The following is a 24,579-nucleotide window of genomic DNA, read 5'->3' as shown; positions in this document are numbered from 1 at the left end:
AAAACATTGTCTGAATACACACAAATATTGCCAACAAAAGAAAGGGTCATGAAATTTCAAGTCCATCATGAATAAAAAGGGATCTGGTTTTCGCTCAGGTCAAAACCATTCAATTCAAAGGGTATCTACAAAAGCGGCAAGGCTATTTCATATGCATTTGCAGCAGAAGTCATCAAATTAAGTACAACATATGGTACACACTGCTGCAAGTTTGAATTTTATTTCTAAAGGGATGTGGAAAAAGAATATTTTCAAAGTTTACAAGCCTCAGGGGCACAGTTTCCCAGTGCAAATGTATTGAATTGCCTTCTGTAAATATGGCACATAACACTGCAACAACAACAACAAAATTTGACTATTAACAAATGCAAGGTCAGCATATTGATACTTGTACACAGAGATAAGTGTTCTGGCTCCATAAATTTAAAGATGAGCTAAGATTTAAAAGGAGCAGCTGAGGGAGACAGACAGACAATCAGAAAGAAAAAGAGTAAATCATACACAAAACAGCCAGTAAAAAAAAAAAAAATAAAAAAGCAGTTAATATACATGAATAATGGATGTTTGATTTAAAAGCAGTTTACTCCAATATGATGTAATTTTTGACAATCAGCCAGAGAGACTATTTTGCAAGTTCTTGCCAGATATAAGTCATTGTGTAAAGCTGGTAACACAACCATTCCTCCGAGCATGTGGAAAATTGACTTTCATGCCATCCTAAAGGTGACTTTACGCTGGCAAACGAGAACTCTTATTTTGCATGCGCTGAGCTGCACCAAGCAGCCTCAAGCAATGTTTCAAGATCCACACAGAGGACTGCAAAAAATAACAGAGTCTAAACAGCTTGCAGCAAATCCAGCAGCAAAAAAAGCCAGCCACACACACTACCCAATCCTCCAAATACCTACACCTGCCGTAAAAGTTACATGCGAAGCTAGAGACAAGTGTAGTTTGGTTTTTCCTTTTAAGTTTTCATCTGACTGCAGTTAAAAAGTAAGACTCCAAGCTGGTAGCAAGAAGCAGAGCCAAGCATTGTGCAGGCAGGCAGCGCACAAGCTTCGGCAACAAAATTCTGCCAACGCACCTGCAACCCTTGCCGTTCCAGCACTGGACACTGCCCCAGCCCGGGCTGCCAGCGGCCGGGACTCTGCCAGACTTGATGGGCTTGTGATGTGGACAGATGTCTGCTAGGAGCTGGAATGAGGTCACCAGACTCATTTGACTTGTGGCTGAAGACTGATGTAAGAGTTCAAGCACCCAGAGACGAAAGGACAGTATGTTTACCCAATGAACCACCCACTCGCTAAAAAACAAGCTCTAGCCCAGAAACACATTTTCCCTAACCTAAGGATAGGACAGGGAAAAGGAAGCCAAGGTAATTCTTAAAAACCTGAATGAATTCTCTTGGTTTCATAGATTATCACCTTGAATACTCATGGCACATCCTAGCAGCTATATTTTCAAAACCTGAGACGCTTACCTAAGCGGCTATGCCAAAGTTGAGGTATTCACGTTAATGTACAAATAGGAGGGGGGAAAGAAAAAAAAAAAAAAAAAAAAAAAAGGCAGAATGTCATTAACATTAGCCAATACAAAAGGGATTCTTTTTTTTTTTAACTTGCAAAGTTATTTCTGGTCATTTACAAACACAGAAGAAACCAAGATGGATGACTGTCACTTTTCAGCAAGAGAGGGGTTAATCGATACATCATGCAAAATTTAGGCAAGGAAAACTTCTGGTCTCTGCTGGACTGTATTTCTTGCAATGCCTGACTTATAAAAAGTTATACAGTTCAGATCCTCAGAAAGAGTTCTGTCACTCCTACATGGTACCAAAGAGTTTATAAAGAAAAAGGTATTTAAAACACCTTTCACCTTCAAAGATCTGCTAACACCCTACAGTCCTACAGCTCCGCGAAGCAAAACGTTCGGGCAAGTCCCATATGTTCAAATTCAGTAAGACCTGCCCTTCTATTGGTATGAAAACAAGAGTTCATAAAGACCAGTTTATTGAAAGCTGGACTATTTACAAGGGCCACAGTGGTTAACAAAACTGAAAAAAACCCGCATTTTTTAAACAAGAAAAAAAATCAAGATTAAAAAAAAATTGAAGTCTTTGGAACTCCACGAGAACTGGAGACACTATAACACCAGAAAAGACAATGCAAGCTTACCAGTTAAAGAGGAGGATTTTAGTTAAAACAAGGTGCAAGAAAAGTGTAACCTATGACCTAAATACATCATCCAAGAGAGACTGTAGTGTATGAAATTCAATTTAAAGGATTATTTAAAATTTGTTTTTCACTTACTATTAGCTCATAACATCCACTTCAAGTGGTTAATTCTACTGGATACGCTCACATTAGCAAGCAGTTGAAGAACTCTGTGGAAATATTAAATACAGGAGCAAAACTAGGCAGTATTTCAATCGCTGATGAGAAGAGACAGGTGATGTCGAAAGCCATTCATCAAGTACAAGCCAATCACCAGCTCAAAACAGATGAAAAAGCGACAGCATAACAAACAACTCCCAAGACATCTGATCTCAACATATCTAGCCTTCTGTTCCTAAGTTGGAGGCTCTAAAATCATTACTGTCCTCCCTTCACTCCTCTATTCCCATCTACCTGTTCTGAAATAAGGTTCGTTTGTGCGCAAAGCAACCAAAACCACAGACATACTCTGAACTGCACCTTATAATGCATGCAACAGAGTTCTTCAGCCCCACGAGCTTAAAATAAAATTCTCTTACATGCTATATGAAGTTTCTTGGGTGGAAAAAAAACCCAAATCCTCCCATGTTGATTATCTTCTATCACCAAGAACTGCTGAATAGGTTAAAAAATTTCAACTACATTGTAAATACAGGAGAAAGTTGGGTTTGTTCCCCCCCCAAGAGTATAAAGCACCTATAAATTCCCAAGAAATAATCCACAAGCAGAAGAGAGCTCACCTGAAGCTACAGTAGGAGACCAGACTTACTTGACAGCAGATGGTCCATTCAGGCAAGCTTATAAATATACCAACTGTGAGAAAAGCTTTGGTGAGATCCTACAATCAGCAAGATAATTGCATCAGAAATCAGATGATGTTAATCCTGACAGTTATAGTGCTACCTGTTTAAGAGGTTTATATCCTGACAGGAAGAGGACCAAAGCCAGCTCTAGTTTAAATCTGTGGATTTAATTTTACATACAATGCTCAAACCCAAAATTCAAGCAGGTGAATGCCAAGACTTTGTGATGCTGCTGCAGCACTGAGATCACAGGGCACCAAACTGCATGACACAGGGTAATGTGTTATTCGCTAGACACCATCCTTCAAGGCATGTCCACTGGATGTCATGAGCACCACTTTAGGTTGAAAGGGAAAGCCAGGGTTAGGGTTTTCCCTGTGGTTCATTAGCTGATCTATATTATTAGCCATGTACGAGCCTAGATGGGAAGAGAGACCTCAGTATTTCAAGAATTTGGAATTTATGGAAAACAGTACATTCCACGTTGAGTTAATACAGCCGAAATAACCCTTACTAAAGAAATTTCTCTTAGCTTAACATAAAACAAAGAGCTCCAGGAGCACTAAACAGATGAACTTTCAAGAAACAGCATCATTAAGTCTGATGCCTAAATAAAGTGAAAGTTGAACTTCTCACAGATGAAGCATTTATATTCTCCTCTCTCTCCTGCACGCATGTCTGTCATCTAACAGTAGGCAAGTCTATGCCACAGATTTGATGTTTTTCTCCTCTCTGACATAAAAGTTCCTACAGAATTTATGCCTCAGATCTCTACTTTGCTGTCAAATTTGGTTAAAATTAGACAATGATTAAAAAAAGAGAGAGGGAAAAAGATGGTTTCTCTAACTATATTTTCAGCAGAAAGCAGGTTACTAGGCAGTAGCATTAGGATTGTGAGCTTACACTAAAGAAAAAAAATATCCCTCAGGAAAAACAAAGAAAACCCCCAAACGAGAAGAAACACAGCTTTCCCACTACAGCAACACAGCCAGAAGCAAACGGGGCTGGAATTCTTCATCATTACGTTTCTGAGACTGAAAGCTCTCCTAAAGACAGATTGTCAACTTGTGACCAGTGTAATCAGCCAATGCAAAGTCCCTTCACGTCTGCGCGAGGTGAATAATTATCATAATAGACATTAGTAATTAATTTCCGGCGTGATGTCAGCTGGTGCGGCAATGCCAAGCAAGCGTCCTTGTCAAACACACCCCAGCCGTCTGGACGACTTCAGTCCCATCTCCCTGATTAGGATGCGCGCTGATGCACTGCTTAATACAATCTGCCATCAAATGCCAAATAGTTCAGAACTAAATTAGGAAATATGTCCGGCTTTACAGAGTGACGCTCAGGGGTCTAAGTAGATTTCTCTATTTCTTTACGAGGCACAAAGGCGATCACCGACGTAATGCCCCCGAATGAGGCAATTTTACCTTCTAACCTCCCACCTCTGTAGGGAAAAGAATTGGATTAGGACAGCAAAGGAATTAATAAAGACAGCATGGCCTCGCAGCATCTCTCAACCCTAGAGGTATTTATGGTGGCCTCAGCATTTCCCTAGTGAACGTGAATTTTAAGGGGAAATTAGATGCAGCTGGACACATTTATTCCTAACACAGAGGTAGTCCTAAATGAAGCTTTCCTGTTCCCGTCGCTTGCCAAAGAAAACACTGCATTTTTACACTACAGACCACAGCTCATCTGGGTGCTCACCTCCTGCTTCTTTCTCCACCTGCCTGAAGCACTCTCCTTCCCTCATTTCTGATAGCCCATCACATGCCTGAAGTATAACCACAAAAGATAGAATTAAATTAGGGAGTGGAAAAGTTAGACAAGATGCTGGAAAGGGACAGAAAGTCTTATCAAAGCATCTGGAAACAGGTCTTTCCACAGCTTGGTCCCTGCCCTGGCGTGGGGCTGTGTCTAGGAGCTGGCTTCTGCCACCAGCTACCTGGGATCTCAGGTAGGATTCTGAGCCCCCCAAAATACAATTACTTATGCTACCTATTTGGGTCTGCAAGCCCGAAAGAGCCCCTCCTGCAAGCAGATAAGTTTGAGAAGAGCTGCATTAGAAGCATGCCTCAGCTATGAGTCTTCAGCAGGGTTACAAAACCAGTCTGGTTTTCATCTACCCTGCCACTGCTAAGATGTGCTGATAAAAGAAGCAGACTGTGTCACAGGGGGTTTCAAACCCATGATTATCATTTAGCTTCCTTTAATACAACAGTCACACCATCCTCACCAAACTGGGAGTAACTTAGTTCAAATACTCAAGTGCACAAAAAGAAGAAGCATCCTCCTAAGATTGCACATTTGAATGTACAAGGCTTGACAAGCTGCTCAGGATGCCCTCATCAGAAAGGCTGAAGGATGTTTTGGCTTTTTGGGGCAGGGGTTGTTTATTGGGGTTTTTAGTTTTTTCAGGGTTTTTTTGAGGCGAGTTCCCCCTAGAGGGCCACTGACGCAGCACACAGCTGAACGAGCTGGGATTCACTGAGGAGCAGAGAATGCAAAATATTTACAGTGAACCCAGTTAGCTGAACTATAATCCCTTACCTCAGCCCACTAGAAGAACACTAATAGAAGCATCAGATTGTTGCACTAAAAGAATATCTTACCTCCACTGTCAAAAGCTGAATAGCAGGGAAGGAAATGGTCAGTAGCATGAACTATTTTTTCCTTTGTTAATTATGAAGGTATAAAAATCTTACAAAAAAAAAATTAAATACCTGGTTGGGCTCATTCAATAACCAGCCAAAGGTTTTGACCCCAAAGGCTGCTTCATGAGCAGACACATCGAGACATGTGACAGGCTGACCATAGACAGAATGGAGAATTTTGCCAGGATCTTCTGCTTTCAGGAGATAGACAATGTCTTCTGCAGCTGCTACGGTCACTGGACTCCCCGTAACATCTGGAACCAGATTAAGGAAGTTGACCTAAAAAGAGCAGACTTTTTATTTTTATTAGAGCCAAAAATTCTTTTACATCGCTACTGCCACAAGCTAAACTAAACACACTACTGATGTGTGGTTATCAGCTATCTTGAATCATCCCAATTATGGATTAATTTCAGACAAAGACCAAGTATCAATTTTATTTCTGGACTTTTGCAAGTTTAGCTCCTGTGATGAAGTCTAGCTCAGTCTTTAGAATGAGCCCATTTAAAAAACTAATCAGAACACATCACAACAAAACACACCAAAATGTGCCATCAAAGAAAGGAGCAAGACTTAATGGACTCATTCAGATGAAGAGCAGAAAACCATAAGGTTAAAGCACACAAAGCAAGTACTGTGGCTAGAATGTGAATATAGTGCTCCAGAAGAGGCAAAACATTCATGCAACTAACATAGAATAGTTGATGCTTACCCTGCAATCATGTATATATACCCTAAATTAACAGAAAAGTCATCACATGACTCTAGGACAGCCCAAATATCAGCTCCCCTATCTTCTGTCACAAGACCAGAATGACGTTGCTCTTCCCATTTCAGTAAACAGTTAAGATGTGGCTGAAAAGTCTCACCACAGGAAGGGTTTAAACTCCTTAACAGTACAGCTATTTCTAAACCAACCTTAGAAGAGAGTGTAGTGTCCTGAGTGTCCGTCTTTCACATGTGGCAAACTGACATTTCACAGCACACAAGATGCAACAGTAAAATGGATCCAACTACAATGGAGTGTGTGGTGGTGTTTTAACATTTTTGCTGGGAAACCTCTTAAAATGTTTGGGGATTTTGTTTATTTAAGTATTGTAAGACTGACTTAGCTTTGAAAGAGGGGATTAATCAAGAGTGGTTTAAATTGCAACTTCATACCCATTAGCTGTGCAGTCAGCTTCCTGCAATAGGAGAGAAGCTGCAAGACTCAATTTATTCCTACGCACTTCCTTCCCCTTTCAAAAAAATGTTGATACTCTGAGACATAATAAAGCTTCAGAGAATGGGACAGCTTTGAATTTTTAATTAAAATAGTCTCAAAACTTCGGTGACAGAAGGTGCAACCTAAAGAAGCTGCACAACTAGTTACAGCTTCACAAGTGATACTATTAGCTCGTCTGCAATATCCTGCCTCAGAATTAATCAGATAGCGTTGATCTGGAATGAGACCTTGAGTTTTAGCTCCAATTCTACGCGAGAAAACTGATTTACAAAATGAGCCAACTTAGTTTAGTGTTGACAAAAAAAGTAATTAAAAACAGCCAACCTCCTGCACCATATGGACTTCTATTCATTTTCACTTGTAGCTTAAGCCAGCATTTCACCCTTGCTCTTCAGTGATGAAAGGCTCATCCATTAACCTGCTTCAAAACCATAGCCTCTAGCTGCTAATGCTGTTATCTAGTTCAGGCAATGTTCTTGTAAGATTTTTCTAAGATCTCTCTCAACTCTACCAAAAATAATTAGTGGATCAGGAGCTCCTGGAATGAAGCTGAGTAGCCTGGAGACTCACCAATTTCTGGATTTCAAATGTTGCCGTAGTTTGCCAGAATCCTCTGTCATTAGGGCTTTCCACTTTGACCTCAAAGCCAGATGCTGTTGCTACTGTTGCACCCTCTGAAGCAAGAGCTAAAGCCTGTATCCTCTGATTGTGCTGGTAATGATGGATTGGCTCCCGCCCAAACATCAGGTTCCAAACACTAACAGTTCCTGTATACAAAAAAAAAAAAAAAAAAAAAAGTAATAGCTATGCATTATCTTAGAATTTAACAAAACTTTAAAAGATCATTTAAAGATGTAAGCTTAAAAGCATTCTAATGGAGAAAGTTAATACACAGAAAAAAAGACTGCAGGGCAGGAAACCAGAACTTCAGGATGCTGCATAGCACCACACAACAGGTTCAGAGGAAACTTTCCAAAATTATGTGCTCTGGCATTAGAGGCTCTGTTGCTCTCTAAGTAATTCCTAATTTTTTACTTTCAGATAACGATGGTATCTACCTTGAGGAAGACTGCTTGACTTCTCTCACATTTCCATGTTTGGAGAAGATCAGACTTAAACAGATACCTAAATTCTTGTTCTACTATATACTTGCCTCAATTACCACAAAAAAATAGTGAGGAAGAACCCACATTCAAATTTAAGTCACTCTGCTGCACACAGAGAAGTTTTAAAGTGAAGAACCTGAAGCTCTGCACACACTGCAATCAGGTCAGGGATTTTAATACCATTCTTAACAGTTTACAACCAGCAGCAAAGCTCCTAATCCTGATGCTCTGGAAAAACAGAAAATGCAGAGGACTTCAAAAAGCTAAAGAATACAAATCCCTAAGAATACAAGAGTATAAGTCAAAAGACAACACATTTGCAGTTGCATTTTTTCCTGGTATAGATCACTGATACTCTATTTAAAAGCATGGTACATTAAAGCAATAATCTGAGTAAGAGCAACCTGAAGCAATCAGGAGTGTATTACAGAACAGAAGGGCCAGACAGAATTGGAGACTTCTGGGCCACCTTTGCACTGAATTAACGGAGAAGCAATCTTCAGATGTGATACACAGGGCTAGAGAAGCCTTCCTTCTACTTGAGCATAGCCATTAATGATGAAATGATTAATGGTAGCTATTCCTTCAAAAGGAGACATAAAAGCTCTGACAGACAGCTGTGGACGGGCACCAATGCCAGTTTGCAAACACTCCTCCCATGTCCCAAAGGAGGTGAAGCAAGAGTGTGGTAATGAAACTGCACATAGTGAAATGGTATCTAAATGAGTTTAAATTGATTTATGTTTGCTTTTGTAAAGATTATTTGGTATCTGGAAAGTGCTACCAATGTGAAATAATGCAGATAATCCTTAAGATCCCTGTCTAATGGCACTCCCACTGAATATTTATATTCCTCGCCATGGGAATGAGTACCATAATGGGGACCATTTTTGTTTTATTAGGGATGCATATTTAAATTAATCTGCTATTTGCCTAAACAATTAGCCGCCTCTGTTTGTTTACACAAAGCCAAAACTGCAATTAGGCTTCCATCAAAAAGATAAGTCCCGACTAAAACTGTCCCGATGGAGTCATAAGGGCTCAGAGCAGAACTTCCCAAAATTACTTCTTAGCATAATGGTAATTATGTTAATTGCTTAAAAGGTAAATAACTGCTGAACTGGTTTTGAAAAACAGAACGTTAGCTCACATCACAAACACTTACGCTTAAAACAAGTTAACAAATACAAACGGACAGCACAGGCTACAATTCCCCCTGCAGCCTGGGCTGCCCCACGCGAAGGCTTCACAGCGGCACTTTTGTGCCTTCACAGCGAGTCCTCAGCTCCAAACTAAAACAAAGGGAATGTGTGAAGTCTCATCTTCAGGATGGCTGATTTAAACCAGGAAACATCAATAATAAAAGATTGTAGTGATATCAGATCGCGGATGTTAGAACTAGACTTTTTAATCAGACAATGAATATTGCTGCCAAGCTCCTCTGGGCAGGAGTATTTTCAACTTTTTTATGCAGAACATTTATCCCAATTAAAGACCACTTTTGTGAAGGGGAAAAAGGAAGCTGATTTGCTTTCAGTGAAGTCTTTTGTTTACACATCTCTGTGATGAGCATTTCACTGTTTTTAACAGAGTGTGTTAATGTATGAAAGTTCTCCAAAATACCAAAAAATATTCAAGTCAAAGAACCCTCTTCTGACCATGCGAGCAAACTAGGAAACTCAGAATTCAGCACTCTCTTCCCTAAATTTGGGCAATAACAACAACAACAACAGTGGCTTTGCATCTCAAACATCACAAAAAGAGAAGACAGTGAAAATGGCTCATGCAATATCAGTTCAAGACAGGTACTTTTTTTTTTTTTAACCAGATGTTCAACTGCAAAATCTGTCCAAAATATCTGAAAATTTTATCAGGCAAACACAGCGTGTGCAACACCTGATGCACAACATGGTGTGAAAACATCCCTGGTAATATCAAAAAACCAAGTGACTTTTAAGGTCACAAGTTAACATCTGTTTAATGAAGGAGCACAATATAAAGAGTAAAAAGGAGAGTTCAAAAGGAATGCAAAGAGCAAGAGAAATACCATTTTCTCTCATTAGGTTGAACAACTATTTGCTCGCAAAAGTATTGCCTGTCCCCCTTACTTCTCCCCTCCTCCAAAAGAGTGTACAATTCTGTACGTACATCCTCCATCATTTGTTACTTGCTACCAGTCAGAAGCTTCAACCATTGCGTGCAAGGACCTTCTGTGGAAATGCGCTATTGTCAAAACAGGCGTATGCATTCATGTATTATCAAGTTTTACATAGAAAAAGCAAACACTCCACTGTATTTATCACTAGGTAAAGCTACTACTAGATCTAGACGTGCTACTCAGAATATTCTGTATTTCATGGCAGAAAAAGCAAAATGTATTTATTAGCGTGCAAGCCTTTGCAGCAGTCAATCGTGTTTGTGTAAGAGCAAAAAAAAGCCACCATTACAGTTAAAGTTATTAGTACAGCAACGTAGAAAAAAATTAGGCATAAGATTTACCAGTGCAGATGAGATCACTACTTTACATAGTCTATCTTCCTGCCTCCAGCAGTGACCAGTACTTCATTTCCAAAGCACTATCTTTGCTAAGGTGAAGTTATGGTTGCAAGCATACCGTATCTTTTCTTTCTTTCTTTTTTTTTTTTAAATACTGTAATCTTAAGTGTTAGAAAGTCATTAAATCAAAGTTATAAGCAATACTTTCACAGCATGCTAAAATCTGCACAATTGTGATTATTCCAATTGAACTCTAACAATAACTCCTCAAACCTATTTAGACTTTACAGCTTGCTTATATTTCATCCTGGCTCAAGGAAACGAGTTAAGTGCAAGAAGCTGATGAAGATGGTACAATTGCTGACACTTGACATTACAATCACTGTAGCAGCCCTCATCTATCACTTTGGCCCAGATTGTACAAAGAATTCAGGTTTGTAACTTCTAACCCAATATATTGTTGAAATGTGGCCTGATGAAAGGTCCATTTATTGCAATTCACTCTAGATTGTAAGGTATTTGGATAAAACGTTTAACTATGAGTCTATTGTGCCTTACACAGTGCACTGCTGATCCCGCCTGTACTCCAATTTTAGTAAGCATCAGCCAGTCTTACACATCTCTTGCTATCTCAAAGGTGAATGGCAGGAAGCTGTTGTCCATTAACAGTGCCTGTCTCTAGTATATTCCCCTCTTTGCAGCTGGAAGCACAAAAGACATCCTGCAAAAGCAGCTGTTTTTTACATCTGTTTCACATAGGTTTCTCTCTGGTATAAAAGGCAATACTTTTGCCACAACAAAAAAAAGTATCTCTTCTCCTATAAAACTCTAATCCCATAACAGGGAAAGGCAGCATAAACACAGAGGCAAAAACCAGTAAATCACATTTGTAAATATTATACTGGCTGCGTTCGTTGGTGTAATACAGCATGTCACAGCTCCTTCTAAGTGCCAGCCACAGCAGAGGACAGCTGCCTGCTCGTGCTACCTGCTAACAGCAAAACCTTGGGCTAAGTGGAAGGAGAGCTGTGTTTTGGTGCAGAAGGAAGATCCTACGCTCAGATCCTAATGACCCATTACATCAGCTCTCCCACATTATGATGATACAGCTAGCAGTTGCTGTCAGCTTTAGAAGAAGATGTAAGGTAATCTACGTGTGCGTTACCTGCCAAAAAAAAAAAGAAAGCAAAGACGGAATTTTGTATATGCTAGAGCAGGGAATTGGGACATGCTCATGGTTTTCATGCTCATTCACTTCAGCTTCTAAACACAATTCCATGGAAAGGCCAGAAGCTGCTTAATTCACATCATCTACATGATGTTTTTCCTGTTTGAGAGTCGCAGTCTTACCACTTCTATCTTGATTTAAACAAAATAAAATTCTTTTTCACCTGCTGAAAACACTTCTTATGCATATTTTTTTCCTCCAAGCTGGGAACATTAATTTATTTCCTTGTAATTTTCAGATAACATCATACTTCTATGAAGTACAAACAGTAGATGAAATACACAGGTGGAAATGAACACCGGCCTGAAGTCTCAAAACTTCTTACATTGAATTTCAACTTTCTCCCAAAAACATTTCTAGTTGGAGGGACCACCAACACACAGCCAGTTTAACCTTAATAGATGCTTGGCGTTCATTAACTAAAATTTTACATTCTATTTTCACTGCAATGCTGTTTCTCAACTTTCAGCAGGTACAGCAAGCTACTCACTGTACTAAACACCGAGAGACTAGACCTCAGTCATAAGAGTCATGCATTTACATGACCATTACCACATCAGTTTCCACGAAATGTTGTCAGGCTTTATCTCCACCACTCTTCTTACAGATTTCCAAAGGACACCATCCCTGTACAGTCCCTCAGAAAAGGCACAGACAAGAAAGTCTGTATTTTGTTCCCAACTTGGGGACTTGAGTCTTGAGAGGCAGACTTCCCTGGCTGTGATGTGAAATCACAGGCTGTTTACCCAAACCAAGAGTTTTGCATCCACAGCCTCCTGTACATTATCTGATGGGAATAAATATACTACTGCCCACAATGTGCAGTTTTCTTCAAAAACTTTTTCCTTTATTTGAGCCAGCCTGTTTCCCTGCTCTTGCTACCATACAGCATGTCCTGGCACTTAGGGGAAGGCACCAAACACATCATTCCATTTCTGTCTTTGCAAAGAGGGTACAGAAGGGACAATACCCACGAGCAGCTTTAAGGGCATCAGAATGGACAGGACAGCAGATTTCCAGTCCCAGAATGTAGCACTGCCAAAATTCCCTTCCTGGAGCCTGCTAACAAGCAAGAGCGCCTCTGATCCCTGCAGAAACCACCTTCCTTTGCTCCATGTTGCTACTCTGCAACTTGTGAAGTACCACTAACTCCTCCCAGCGGGTCTCAAAGCATTACCATGAAGGGCAGCAGCGCAGCACCTCCCCACCATGCCTACACAAGTATGAAGCACGGCATTTAAAAAAAAAAAAAAAAAAAAATCAAAACAAACCAAAAAAGTATGTTCTCTTGTTGCAGCACATTGTTTTCAAGTCAAACTATGAGACTCCGGAGGCTGGGGGGGGGAAGAGTGATGGCTAAAGTAGACTGCTGTTTCCCAAAAGCTGTGGCTCACAGCCAAAGTCAGGCAAGCATGGAGCAGATGGAGTCCTGGCAAGGCCTCTACTGTCCCTGCATTAGCAGCATCTGCTCATTACCCAGAACCCTCGCCTGCTTTATCTAATGCTCCAGGAAAAGCATTTTGATTTGATTCATTTCAGTTCGGTAACGTGCAACACAATTAGTGGTAAAATCAAACTGGAGGACTGCCAGTGCTGACAATAGGAAACAAGGCAGAAGAAATATGAGGCCAGTGGGTTGGAATTCAAAAATCACAACTGTGGATCAAGTTGCCAAGTCCCGTTGCCCCAGGTGTACATACAGTGCCCCCACTGAGTATTGGCATGGGCGGAGGGAACTTCATTTTCTCCCCATACATTTTTCTCTCATTTACCTCTCCTTGCAGCTTGTTTCTCAGAGGCTGACGCCGTCGGAAACATTCACCAGAAGTCGCAATTCAATTTTTCTTTAGTGCCATCATGGAGTTACAATTCACTTTGGATGCAGGCATCCCAGTAAGACAAATCTTTCTCCTTGCTATATTTCATATGCCTTGGGAAGCATTTGCTACTACTGAACCAGCAAAACAGCGCTGTAAGGCAGGCACGGCGCGAGCAGAATCTGCCTGTTAGTTCTTCCCTGTGATCGGATGCCAAGGACATCGCTGCGTGAGCTCTGTTGAACTGGGAGAAACTGATGTTATCTGAACGAGTTTGCTAGCCAGGGATTCGACAGAGAAGTCTAGACTCTTTGCCTGACAGCACCACCTCCAACACTAGCAGATGGTTTCTCTGTGTTAGTCAAACTTACAAACAAAAGAGAAAAGGAAGCTGGAAAAGTACAACAAAGAACAATCAAACATATTATCTTCAAAGTCATCCTCTCCCTCCCCGAGTTTAAAATAACTCTCTCCACCAAACTGAAAATATACGCTTTCAGATTCCAGTTAGTAAACATTTCTAAAATCAGTCTTTATAATTCCCTAGTCACACAGAAGCTAATCTATTCTGACCAGGCTTCTCAAATCAGAGTAACCGCCGTATCACAGAGCCCATTAAAATTTCCACCCAAAAGAATAAAAGACGCCGAGCTTTATGCAAACTAGTTTAGTCACAGCACACACAGGACTGATGACAAGGAATATGACAGAAAAAAAACCCCTAGACAAATTATAAGATTAGTCAGTGGGAGACTAGAAAACAAACAAAAGACCCTCTGCTAGTCATTGTTTGGCACACTGGACAAAAAGCCAACACTTAAAACTATCACTGTGTTATAATTTCCTATGACTCGAGTAAATAATATTAATGAGTATTCTGTAATACCAGACTTGCTGTTGTCAGAAAACGTTGCCTATCAACAATTCTTAGGCACAGAAATCCATTCTAGCATGATCCACGCTAGAAAAACAGCTAAGGGTGTTGATCATCTTAAAACAGTTGTTTTCACATATAAAGCATTTAATTTACTTCTAAAATAAAATATATGGATTAGAGATTTTGTTTGGATTACCCATTTTCAGTTTTGTTTCCACATGCAGAAATGCCAGGATCAAAGATAGTATGCGTACAATGCTCCCTAACTTAAAAATACTCTTTATTCATACCCAAGGAGAGGTTTTTTAAGTGTCAAATCACACATTTTAAAGAAAGATGATAGGAGTTGAGTTCTGCCTGAGCAACTCAGGCTAGGATCACAATTGGCTAGCACTATCCAAACCTGACTTTTTTAGTTGCTGTTCCCACATCCAGTAGATGCACGGTTAGGCTCTGGCTCTTGTTGCCCATTACATAAACATCTAAGTATATTTAAAACAATGCATATAACCAGGATTTTATTAGGGTTCCATTAAATATTAGGTCATAGTTTTTATTTCTCTATATCAAAGTATAAAATAACCCACCATTGCAAACCAATACTTCAGTTAAGAAAATGTGCATCCGTACACTACGCCAAGAGCAAGAGAGGACGCAGATTAATCAGACATGCAAGTTTACCAGTATTCCCATAACAAAGCTTCACAGCACCCCAGGGGAGTTTTGGACAGAGGAGAAGGCTGGTGGAAGAATATTTAATATTTTTATAGCAAAACAAGTTATTTGCTTAAGATAGTTTGGCTGGACTACAGCCTGGCACTCAAGCTTTGTGTAGCAGTTCCAGTAGGAATAAACATCAGTTTTAATGGGTGCTATGTTCCAATGCCTCCTAATGCATTTAGGGTTATTGGCCAACTTTCTCACATAAAAGCAAGTGTGTGCGTGTGTGTGTATGTACAGGATTACAGACACACAAAAAGCTGAGCACAGCTGCTTCATTTTTGTAAAGCCTTTTTTTTTTTTTTTTTTTTTTTTTTAAATAGGGAGGAGAGTTGTGGTTACTTACCATCCTCATAAGCTGCTACAGCCAGAGAGCTGTTTATCCTCACAAAGGAGACATGTGGCTGAGGTCCAGCATCACCAGGACCATGCATTGGTTCCAGGATGGGGGCTGTGTAGTCCCAGGTGCGAGTGTCCCACAACCTCACTTCTCCTGATGTATATCTGGAAAAGAAGGCTATTACTCATCCCAAAACATCTAAAAAGAGGTAGCTGTAGAAGGGAGGAAGAAACAAAAAGCGTCTTAAAACCCAACACCATTTACAGCTCCTAGACTGATTCTCCTCCTGTTTACACACTCTGTGTACAAGCCCATCAACTTTGCTCATTTTATTCCCATTTACTGAATGTAGCATCAAGCCTACTAAGACAGCCAGGTAAATCGGAGCTACAAGAATGACATGACTGAGCTACCACAGGTTACAAACTATTGATATTAGCTTTACAACTAGAATGCAAGAACAGCTGGGCTCAAGGGAAAGAAGGTAGTCAGTAACGAGTCTAAATTACATTATGGCAAAACTTCAAACTGTTTTTCTTTGGTCTTTAAAAATTTGTGATTGTGGTTGTGCCAAGGAACGGCTGTTCAATCAGAACATTTATGTATGTACATACCAGCACTCACACACATACACCCATCCAAACTACTGCTCTTTATAGAAAGAAATTTCTTAGTGCCTCATCAACGGATCAGATTTGCCTACATCTCAAAAGACTAATTAATTTATTAATACAATTAAGTCTTGTCTTTAGAATTGAGGCAGTGCTGCCTTCTTTGCAGAAGGCTCTCTCGCTGAAACATCAGAAAAACTATAGTTTAAGATCAAACTACAGTTTGCCAATGAGAAAACAAAAAAATAGAACTAAACTTCTCGGATAATACTGAATATATCTAAATGAATGAAGGTTGGTACACAGCAAACACCACAGAAACTGTTCTGTGCTATCTATGCTGTGGCACACAACATACTATTAAAGAGCAAAAAAGAAACCCACTGCACGCAAAGTAGAGGAGAAGCTCCCTCTATAACTGGTCAAAGAACACAGTTCAAGAGCTATTTGGAACAGTTCAATAATTATTTAACATAAATTTTGACAGAACTGTGACAATTAACACTGTCAGACAGCCTCAGATGTCTTTCTCTGCCATAGCTGAGACTTGGATTCTGTTGGAAAATGAAGGATGCTTCCTGGTCTGTCAGCTTTGTTGTTACATCCTGACTTTTGGGGGAAAAGTATTTCAGAAGAATGATTCTTATAAGCCTCAGAGGTCTACCGGTTAGAAATCTGGCTGTCCTATGTTTATGAGGAAAGTAAGAAAATAGTTATTTACAAAGGAGGTGAAGGAAAGTGCTTAATAAAGGTTTAGAAGATGTTGGACTTCAACTCAGGTTACCCAGTTCTTTGGGGAGTACCATGCAGCAGTGTTACAGGTACTCTGGAGCAGATTACTCCCAACATCTCCGGGTGAAAACGCTCCACTTTATACAACTAATTAAAGTGCCTGAGGGGGCGGTGAAACCTGCCAAGCAGAAAGAGATGCACATTAATTCTCTGCACTGCATCAGGAGGAGAGGAGAACTGTGTCCTTGTCACCTGGCTTCCTCTTCAGTGCTTTACATGGTAAGACAGAAGAAAATGAGAGAATAGGCTGGGATAGCACTTCTCCCTTTTTCTCCTTCTGCAAATGAGGCCCAAATCCCCCCATGAATCCTGCTTTCTTTTCCAATTTACAGCAGCACTATTAAAAAACAATAGATCAAGAAAGAAGCTTCCCCAAAGCAAAGCAAAATGTTTCATGTTGGACCGAACAAGCAGTCCAGATTAGTCCATAACAAATAGTTTACAAACCTGAAAAGTACTCATTTCAGATACATTTTAAAATTTGGAGGTAAAACACAACGGGACAGGCAATTGCACAGATCTGCTGCAGTCCCCTTCAACAAGGGACACAAATAACATTTTGGAAGCATTTTCATTTTGAGCTGCTTTTTGTTTCCCTTTATGTTTGGGCCGGTTGGGGTCATGTTTTCAAGCTTCTCCTAACTGTGATGAATAGCAGATTACTCCCAAGGGGGAAGCCAAAATTCTTTCGTCACTACGTGACCCTGAAAAGTGAGTTGAGGGAGACATAAAATACTGGTAGAATTGACAGAACTAAGTGACAGAATATTCATTTTCCTCCCCAAATAAGCAAGGAAGAACAGCATCTCCTCCTAGTGCATATGCATACTCGCTCTCACACAGTCCAGTCTAGGAATGTAAAAAGAAAGACCAATAGATAGAGAAAACAGAATGACAAGAATAGAGAATTAGCCAGCCCCGTGTCTCTTCTCTGAGCACACTGCTTTTGGTTTTTCTACATAGCATGCAACACAAGTGATCCAGGGCTCAAGACACACTACCATCCATAAAAAATAACATGGACCACAATCTTGGAATTAAAGATCCAACATCACAGTACCACAATAAGTGCTCAAATTAATTTTATCTCAGAATTCAACCAAGTCAAAATTTAGTTTGAACCATTCTTTGCTCTTGAAGAACCACCTGAACCACCTCTACAGCTAAGCTCAAACTGGAACAGAACCACCAAACACTTCTATCAGTTTTAAATAAATTTGACTCTAATTCTGATACGTTTGTGCTGGGACCTGTTAAATGCAGGAACTGTCTCTGCCTAGTAGGCTCTGCATCAGACCACCCTGTAGCCTCCTCTTCCTCACCAGTGATGGATAGGTACATGCTGAAGAGCTTTCACTTCTATACCATGAAGCCATGCTGCTCTCCTACCCCTAGCAAGGACCTGTGGAACACAAGAGCTTGTTAGATGTACCTCAGGTACGCTCCAGCGGGTTCAGACAGATACTACAGAACGATCCGTAAGAGGATCCTGGCCGTAGCGCTCATTCCAGTTCTGTCATGAGAGAGAACTGGGAGCACCGTACATGCCAGGAAAACCCTGCAAGCGCCCACCAAACCCTACCTTCATGTGTGTCTGTCCAGAAATCCCACCAGCGTGCTGCAAGATAGGACAAGTGCTTTATGTTCATCAGGAAGAGGAAGGAGGAAAGCAGTAAGGCATCTTTGCCCCCATCCCTCCCGTACCTCTCCCACCCCCATTTCTTACTCAGCAACACCACTCACATCCTTCCCAGTGCAGCACGACAGCAAATCAGTCCCATGCGACAAACCTAAAGGATTTGGAGAGATGTTACAAGACCATGCTGGAAACATAAGTGGAGGTCCAGGTTTGGGCAGGGAACCAGCATGGGGAAACAGGAGACATAAACCATCTCCTCAGCTGACAACACTCTCTGTTGGCCATCACCACCACATGCCCGTTTCCAGCATCCACTGGGCCTGTACCAGAACTGAACTGGAAGAATTTCAAACACAGATGAATCCAATTCAGAACTAAAAAATTTAATGGTTCCACTCCCCACTTTTAATGCTGTTGTAAAGAGCAACACACTTTCAATTTGTAACCACAACAAAAGGCTTTTAAACTATTAAAGCATTGCCTTGCTGTAAAAAAATAAAAAGGCTGCTTTATTGCAGATAATTGGCAAATCTGCCATATCAATATAGATAGCTGAAGAGAAGAACACGCTGCACTTTACAGAACCTATTTCTAGATAATTTCAGTATTTCTATTCATTTCCTACCACAACAACTTTTACACTTTGCCGTGAAAATTTAGTTTGGATTACCAGCTATTGAATGAAAGAACCCTAGATTTAAGTCTTCTGCCCCAGAACAGGCAGAGACCTCCGAACTCCTTCAGTTACTGCTTTTTCTATCAAGATGGCTATGAAAGGCCCATACAGCTTTCTGCTGGAGTGAACCCCCCCCCCCCCAAAACCCCCAACCCACAAAAACCCCCAAACCCTAAAAACTTTTCTGTTTGATATAACAATGAGCACATTCTATTTGCTATAATACCAACAGCATTCAGCTGCTGCTTTTTTTCCCCTGGTGGGTGCAATGAGATGATTATTGCAGTGGCAGATAAATACTGCAACATCTAATATAAGCCACTTGCGCAAAAACAAACAAACAAAAAAACCCAACCCACAAAACCCCAAACCCGAAACCTACAAATTCTGAGTTCTCAAGTTTAAAGAAAAAAAAAACCAACCCAAAAACCACAACCACGTTAGAGACCATACCTGATTTACTTCATTTAGAAAGGCTGTTCAAAGCCTTGCTTTCCCAAGCACAACAGGGAGCAACAAGCAAAAGACTATTGCTTACAACGCCAAGTTTCCCCCTCTCCAGATACCCCCTGCCCTGCTGCCTTCCAAGGTGTTTCATCCACACAGTGCCTGGCTTTCAGCTCTGGGTCTGCGTGTTTTGCTCCCTATTAACCAGACACAGGCATCCTTCTCTTAGCGTTCAACAGAGATTCTCCACCCAAGTAACTCAGCCTCTTTGATGGACTTACATTTCACTTTGCTCTTGTTCTTCTGAGCATTTCAGTATATACAGATGACAAGTAGCAGGAGGAGAAAGACAAGAGCTATATTTTTCTAACTGTACTTCTTGACAAGCCAGTTCTGCAATTCTTGACAGATATGTATACAGCTGTAAGAATTAGTCTGCAAATTCAGCTTAAGCTTTACAGATATGCACAAAAACCTTGCTGAAATGGAGCAACAATAGGTGGAATGCATATGGTATACAGAAACAGAAAAAAATTAAATTCATATGGTATCTACAAACATACTGTAATAAAAATACCTACTCGCTCATCAAAAGCATTTCAACTACTTTTTATTGGCAGTAATGTCATAATGAGATGAACAATTTCCTCATGCCCTCTCACATGAGTGAAAGCAGAAGACTGAAGGAGAAGGAGCTGGGGGTTAAAAGCTCCTGATGTCCCACGATGGCTGGGAAGCAGGTGGTGAAGTGCAGAGCACATGTGGGAGGAAGCAGAGATGGAGGCTGGGCACCGCTCTAATGAAGTGGTGCTGAAGGGGCAGACGATTTCATAAGGAGAAAAACATCAGGAAACTGGTCAGAACACAGAATCTCATCTGAAAAAGCTCAACTGTGTTGGATAGCAATAGCCAGAACAAATTTGGGGAAGAGGAGGAGGGGGAGGCTGATCTCTCTCCAGAGCCCCAGATGTCTTTATCGTTGCCTAATGACAATTATACTCAACCAATTAAGACACTGCTATCACAGTTGCATTGTTAGTAAGCCTTTGGCCCTGAGTGTTGATGGCTGTCTAATTAGTGTTTGTGCAAAGTACAACTGCAACTAATATATAAACTGACAAATACACAAAAGAAAAACTGTTAACAGGAACATTTTCAAAACAGTCGAGACTCTACTCATTCAGTCCATGGCAGCAGCAAAGACAAACTGCTTTCCTTCATGGCTTGCTTACTGCTGGCACTGCAGAATTTCACTTCAAACAAGCAGGTCAACTAGACTGTTGCTGCGTTTCTGTTGAAACAGGATGCTGGTGTCAGTCCATTTTGTCAGCTGCCTCAAGCACACCACTCCAGGGCAAGTCTTACTACACTAAGTTGGTCTGAACACCAAAGACTTTTGATAAGACACTTCAGAAATCAGTTAACATTTTCCATATTTTCTCCAAAGAATTTGCAGCAAGAAAATAAAGAGGAAGGAGAAAGAAAAACCTTTGTTTCACAGTCAGGTTTGATTTCCAGAAGGCAAAGTCTGTTCAGTTTCCAGATACCTGTGGTGATCAACAAAACAAAAAAACCCAACAACTTTGTTTCAGGCAGTCAGTGACCATCTGTTAATACTCAAAAGATCTTATTATAAAGTCCTTACAACGTCAATGCATTTTATTGAAGTCAGTAGGAATTTTGCTCAAGTAACAATCTCTAGCTACAGCTCTGTTTAAACCGATGCCTGTTGATAAGCAAGTAAAAATAATGAGTATTTTGCATTGTCTTGCTGCAACAAGCATCTCGGACCTTTCATCCTTATTCCACCAAAAGCAACTAACCAGTCCTTCATGTGGTTAATTATGGTATCTAGTCAGTGACCCCCATCAGTAGGCTTAAGAATAAGGTCCAATTAAACATGCAAACCCAAGTCCAACTGTCTTTGTAAGTTGGTTCAAATTGCTCCTAAGCTTCATCTTCTCTATAAGGCTCAAGACAGACAGTGGTAATTCATAATTTTCAACTTCAAAAAAAACTCTTCATCAAAAACACTGCAAGTTGGAAGATACCTCAATCGCAACACACAATACTGAAATTAAATGGATTCTATTACCTTCTTTATATTCAACATTAAGACCCACAACTCTTCTCTGAAGTAAGGGATAATGATGGACTGCTTAAACACATTTACCACAGTGTTTGATGCCTCACAGAGTAAGGCTGGATGAAAGAGGTAAAAGTTCCCAAGCCTTCCTGTGTTCTCATTTCCAGTTATTTAGAGACACTGATTCCGCCACTACATATATAACTGACAGGTAGCTTGGCTATGGGATCCCTTAGGGGAAGGATTCAGGAAAAACAGCCTAGTAGCAACAACGGAATAAAGAACTACTTTATATGGCAGAAAGGAATATAAATAGAACACAATGACCAAAAAAATGAAATACAAATGGAACAGAAAAGAGAAAATTTTCTGCTATTACATAGCATGGCAGAAAGCTACACCATAAAATACAAGAAAAAACAGAGGGGGGTAAACCAAAACCTGCATTTGAAACAATCCTAACACTGGTAGAAGAACATGAAGTAGAAAAGTAATGTCACTGATTTCATCCAAATATTATTTTGGGTTGCTTGATATATGAGTGCAGCTACAAAAAAAGTGACTAGCTTGTACCAAAATGGATCTGGAACCAATTTAAGATTTAACATGTAGGAAATACATTCTGAGCATCCCCACGATTGGTTCCCAAACTCTTCTGCTGGGAACTTGACTTTCCAACTCATCAACCCACGTCCATCTGTGGACCACTCACAGAAACTGAGCTGCAGAGAGCTTATACCTTCATTCTTAAGCCTTTATTTAGGAAATCATAGCTCTAGAAAGTGGGTTAAGCTGCTGGAGATAGCGTGCAGTTCTTCTGCAGCTTATCATTGTTATCTGTAAAAAAATGAACATTTCACCATCCTAAGTACTTCTGCGTGCCTCACCTTCTTATTAATTTTAAGTGCATGCAAATGTCATACCAAGGGAACAGAAACAAGCCGAAGGGTTATATGGTAGGCAAAACATTTTAATGAACACTTACAAAAGCAGAAGTTAGAGAAAGCCAAACTGTCTCTAGTAATTTCTTTTTTAAGGCCAAGAATCTCCCATCATTTAGATCAAGGTTCCAGTGGCTTGCATCAGCCCAGGCCCATTAATTAAGCCAGCTGCTCTGACCAAGGAAACATTACTGTGGGTACTGCCTAGGGCTACTGCCATCACAGGAGAAAAAAAAATTATCTTTTTCAAAAGAATTCAAGAGGAATTATGATGCAATTTGGAAAGGATCTGGTCCCTCAGCCCTTTTTTTTTTTTTTTTCACAAAGGACAAACATATAATGCAACAAATAAAACAATGGCTCCAGTTTCAGATACAGGCAAGAAAACACCATTTGAAGATGATGTAAATTGATAAGTTTACATGTTGGAAGGAACACAAACTGCAGCACACTGCATACAGCAGAGAGGAAAAGTATCACCTGAACTCTAGGCACTGATGGCAACAGCCCAGAGGCTGGCAGGTTGTGAAAACAGTAAAAATGAAGCGTTCAAGAAGTTTACGAGAAAGAAGAATGGGTTTGTCTGGCCTCAGTAGAAAACCAGGCTTTACAAGCTCAAAAATAACAACTGTGACTTCAGAATACTGGGCATCACTGCACATACTACATCTCACTGCAACAACGCATTCCTCTGCATCCAGCAAAACCTATAGGTAAACCAATAGCTTAATGGTCAGGCAGGCTGAAAAAGCATCTTTCACAAAGAGTCAGTATCAAGCTTCTACTATTGGTTTCACCTGAAAGGCTCTTTTTCACAAGATGACAGAGAAGCCAACATGTTTGTCACTTAACACAACCTTACCTAACTCCCGTAGTTTGTCATCTGACCCCTCTGAACTCATGATGTCATGCTGTTTTCAACCCTCCTAAAGGTGACTCACTTGAAAAAAAGAAGGCCTGACACTTATTACTTCTTAACAATGATGAGAATGAGTGAAGAGAACACAAAAGGTTTGGGGAAGGTTGAAGGAAAAAGGCGAGTATTTTTACCTTCTGCCTTACTGCTTTGTTTTACATCCAGGCTCTCAGTCACTGGGAGGGGAGGGAGAAACCTATCAAAGTTTTGCCATTATACAAGTGAAATTTAAGCAATTAAGTAAGGCAGGGGTTTATTCAGGCTGTTTAAGACTTCGGTTTGTTAACTTTTATTCATTTTCATTACTAATTAATATTTTGGTTTCCTCAGGTCTGCACACTGAATTAAGATGCAAGAGCTAATAATAAATACCTTGAGAATAGCCCACAAGCCCTATAGCAAAAAAACCAAATTAGATGAGAGTTGACAGGAAGTTTTAAAAAGTGCAGAAAAGTGTTTTCAAGCCTTTCGGGCTAGTTTCACACATCATTATGAAGCTAAAAAGAGTGGCAAGCCCATTTTTTTTAAAAAGTCATTTGCAGGTCACCTTTGAGCAAGAGGAAAGCAAAGTGGGAGGTGATCACAGAGAACAAAGAAATCTACCGTATAGTAGCAGCTACTTATATGTCTGTATGTTGCTCATAATGACTTAAACTGAAAGGCCCAAATTGTTCGGAAGCGCTGCAGTGTTTAAACTGTAACTCCCATAAGACTCCTTCAGAACGAAGACAACCGTATGAAAATTATTTCTAAGCATTTAGTTTCTCAGTATGAGAGAATCAAAACATATCACTACCTCTAAAACAGATGATTCCCCTAACCACACAGGATATTTAGAAAGTTCTTCTCTTGCTTCTCATTGCCTTTATCAAGCATCAGTTGGAGAAATACCATGTGTGTTCCACCCTGAAGGGGGAGGAAGCGTTAAATCTGTTGATTTATCAAGGCACTCTGAGCAGATGAAGCTTACCCTAACTCAAGAAAATAAA

General features: G+C 40.3%; 1 protein-coding gene across 2 annotated transcripts in view; it reads right to left on the bottom strand.

Annotated features, from left to right (window-relative positions):
• FBXW8 (F-box and WD repeat domain containing 8) overlaps positions 1-24,579 on the bottom strand; it is a 53,587-nt gene that overhangs the window by 11,581 nt on the left and 17,427 nt on the right. For both annotated transcript variants that reach the window (XM_030024715.2, XM_030024716.2), the window contains exons 5-7: positions 15,489-15,646; positions 7,469-7,665; positions 5,743-5,952 (exon numbers count right to left, since the gene is read on the bottom strand). In XM_030024715.2, the coding sequence (XP_029880575.1) occupies positions 5,743-5,952; positions 7,469-7,665; positions 15,489-15,646 (565 nt within the window). The remainder of the gene's footprint in view (positions 1-5,742; positions 5,953-7,468; positions 7,666-15,488; positions 15,647-24,579) is intronic.

The sequence above is a fragment of the Aquila chrysaetos genome, chromosome 9, assembly GCF_900496995.4.
Source record: "Aquila chrysaetos chrysaetos chromosome 9, bAquChr1.4, whole genome shotgun sequence".
NCBI classification, from domain to species: domain Eukaryota; kingdom Metazoa; phylum Chordata; class Aves; order Accipitriformes; family Accipitridae; genus Aquila; species Aquila chrysaetos.
This window is presented reverse-complemented; position numbering and strand designations above follow the sequence as displayed.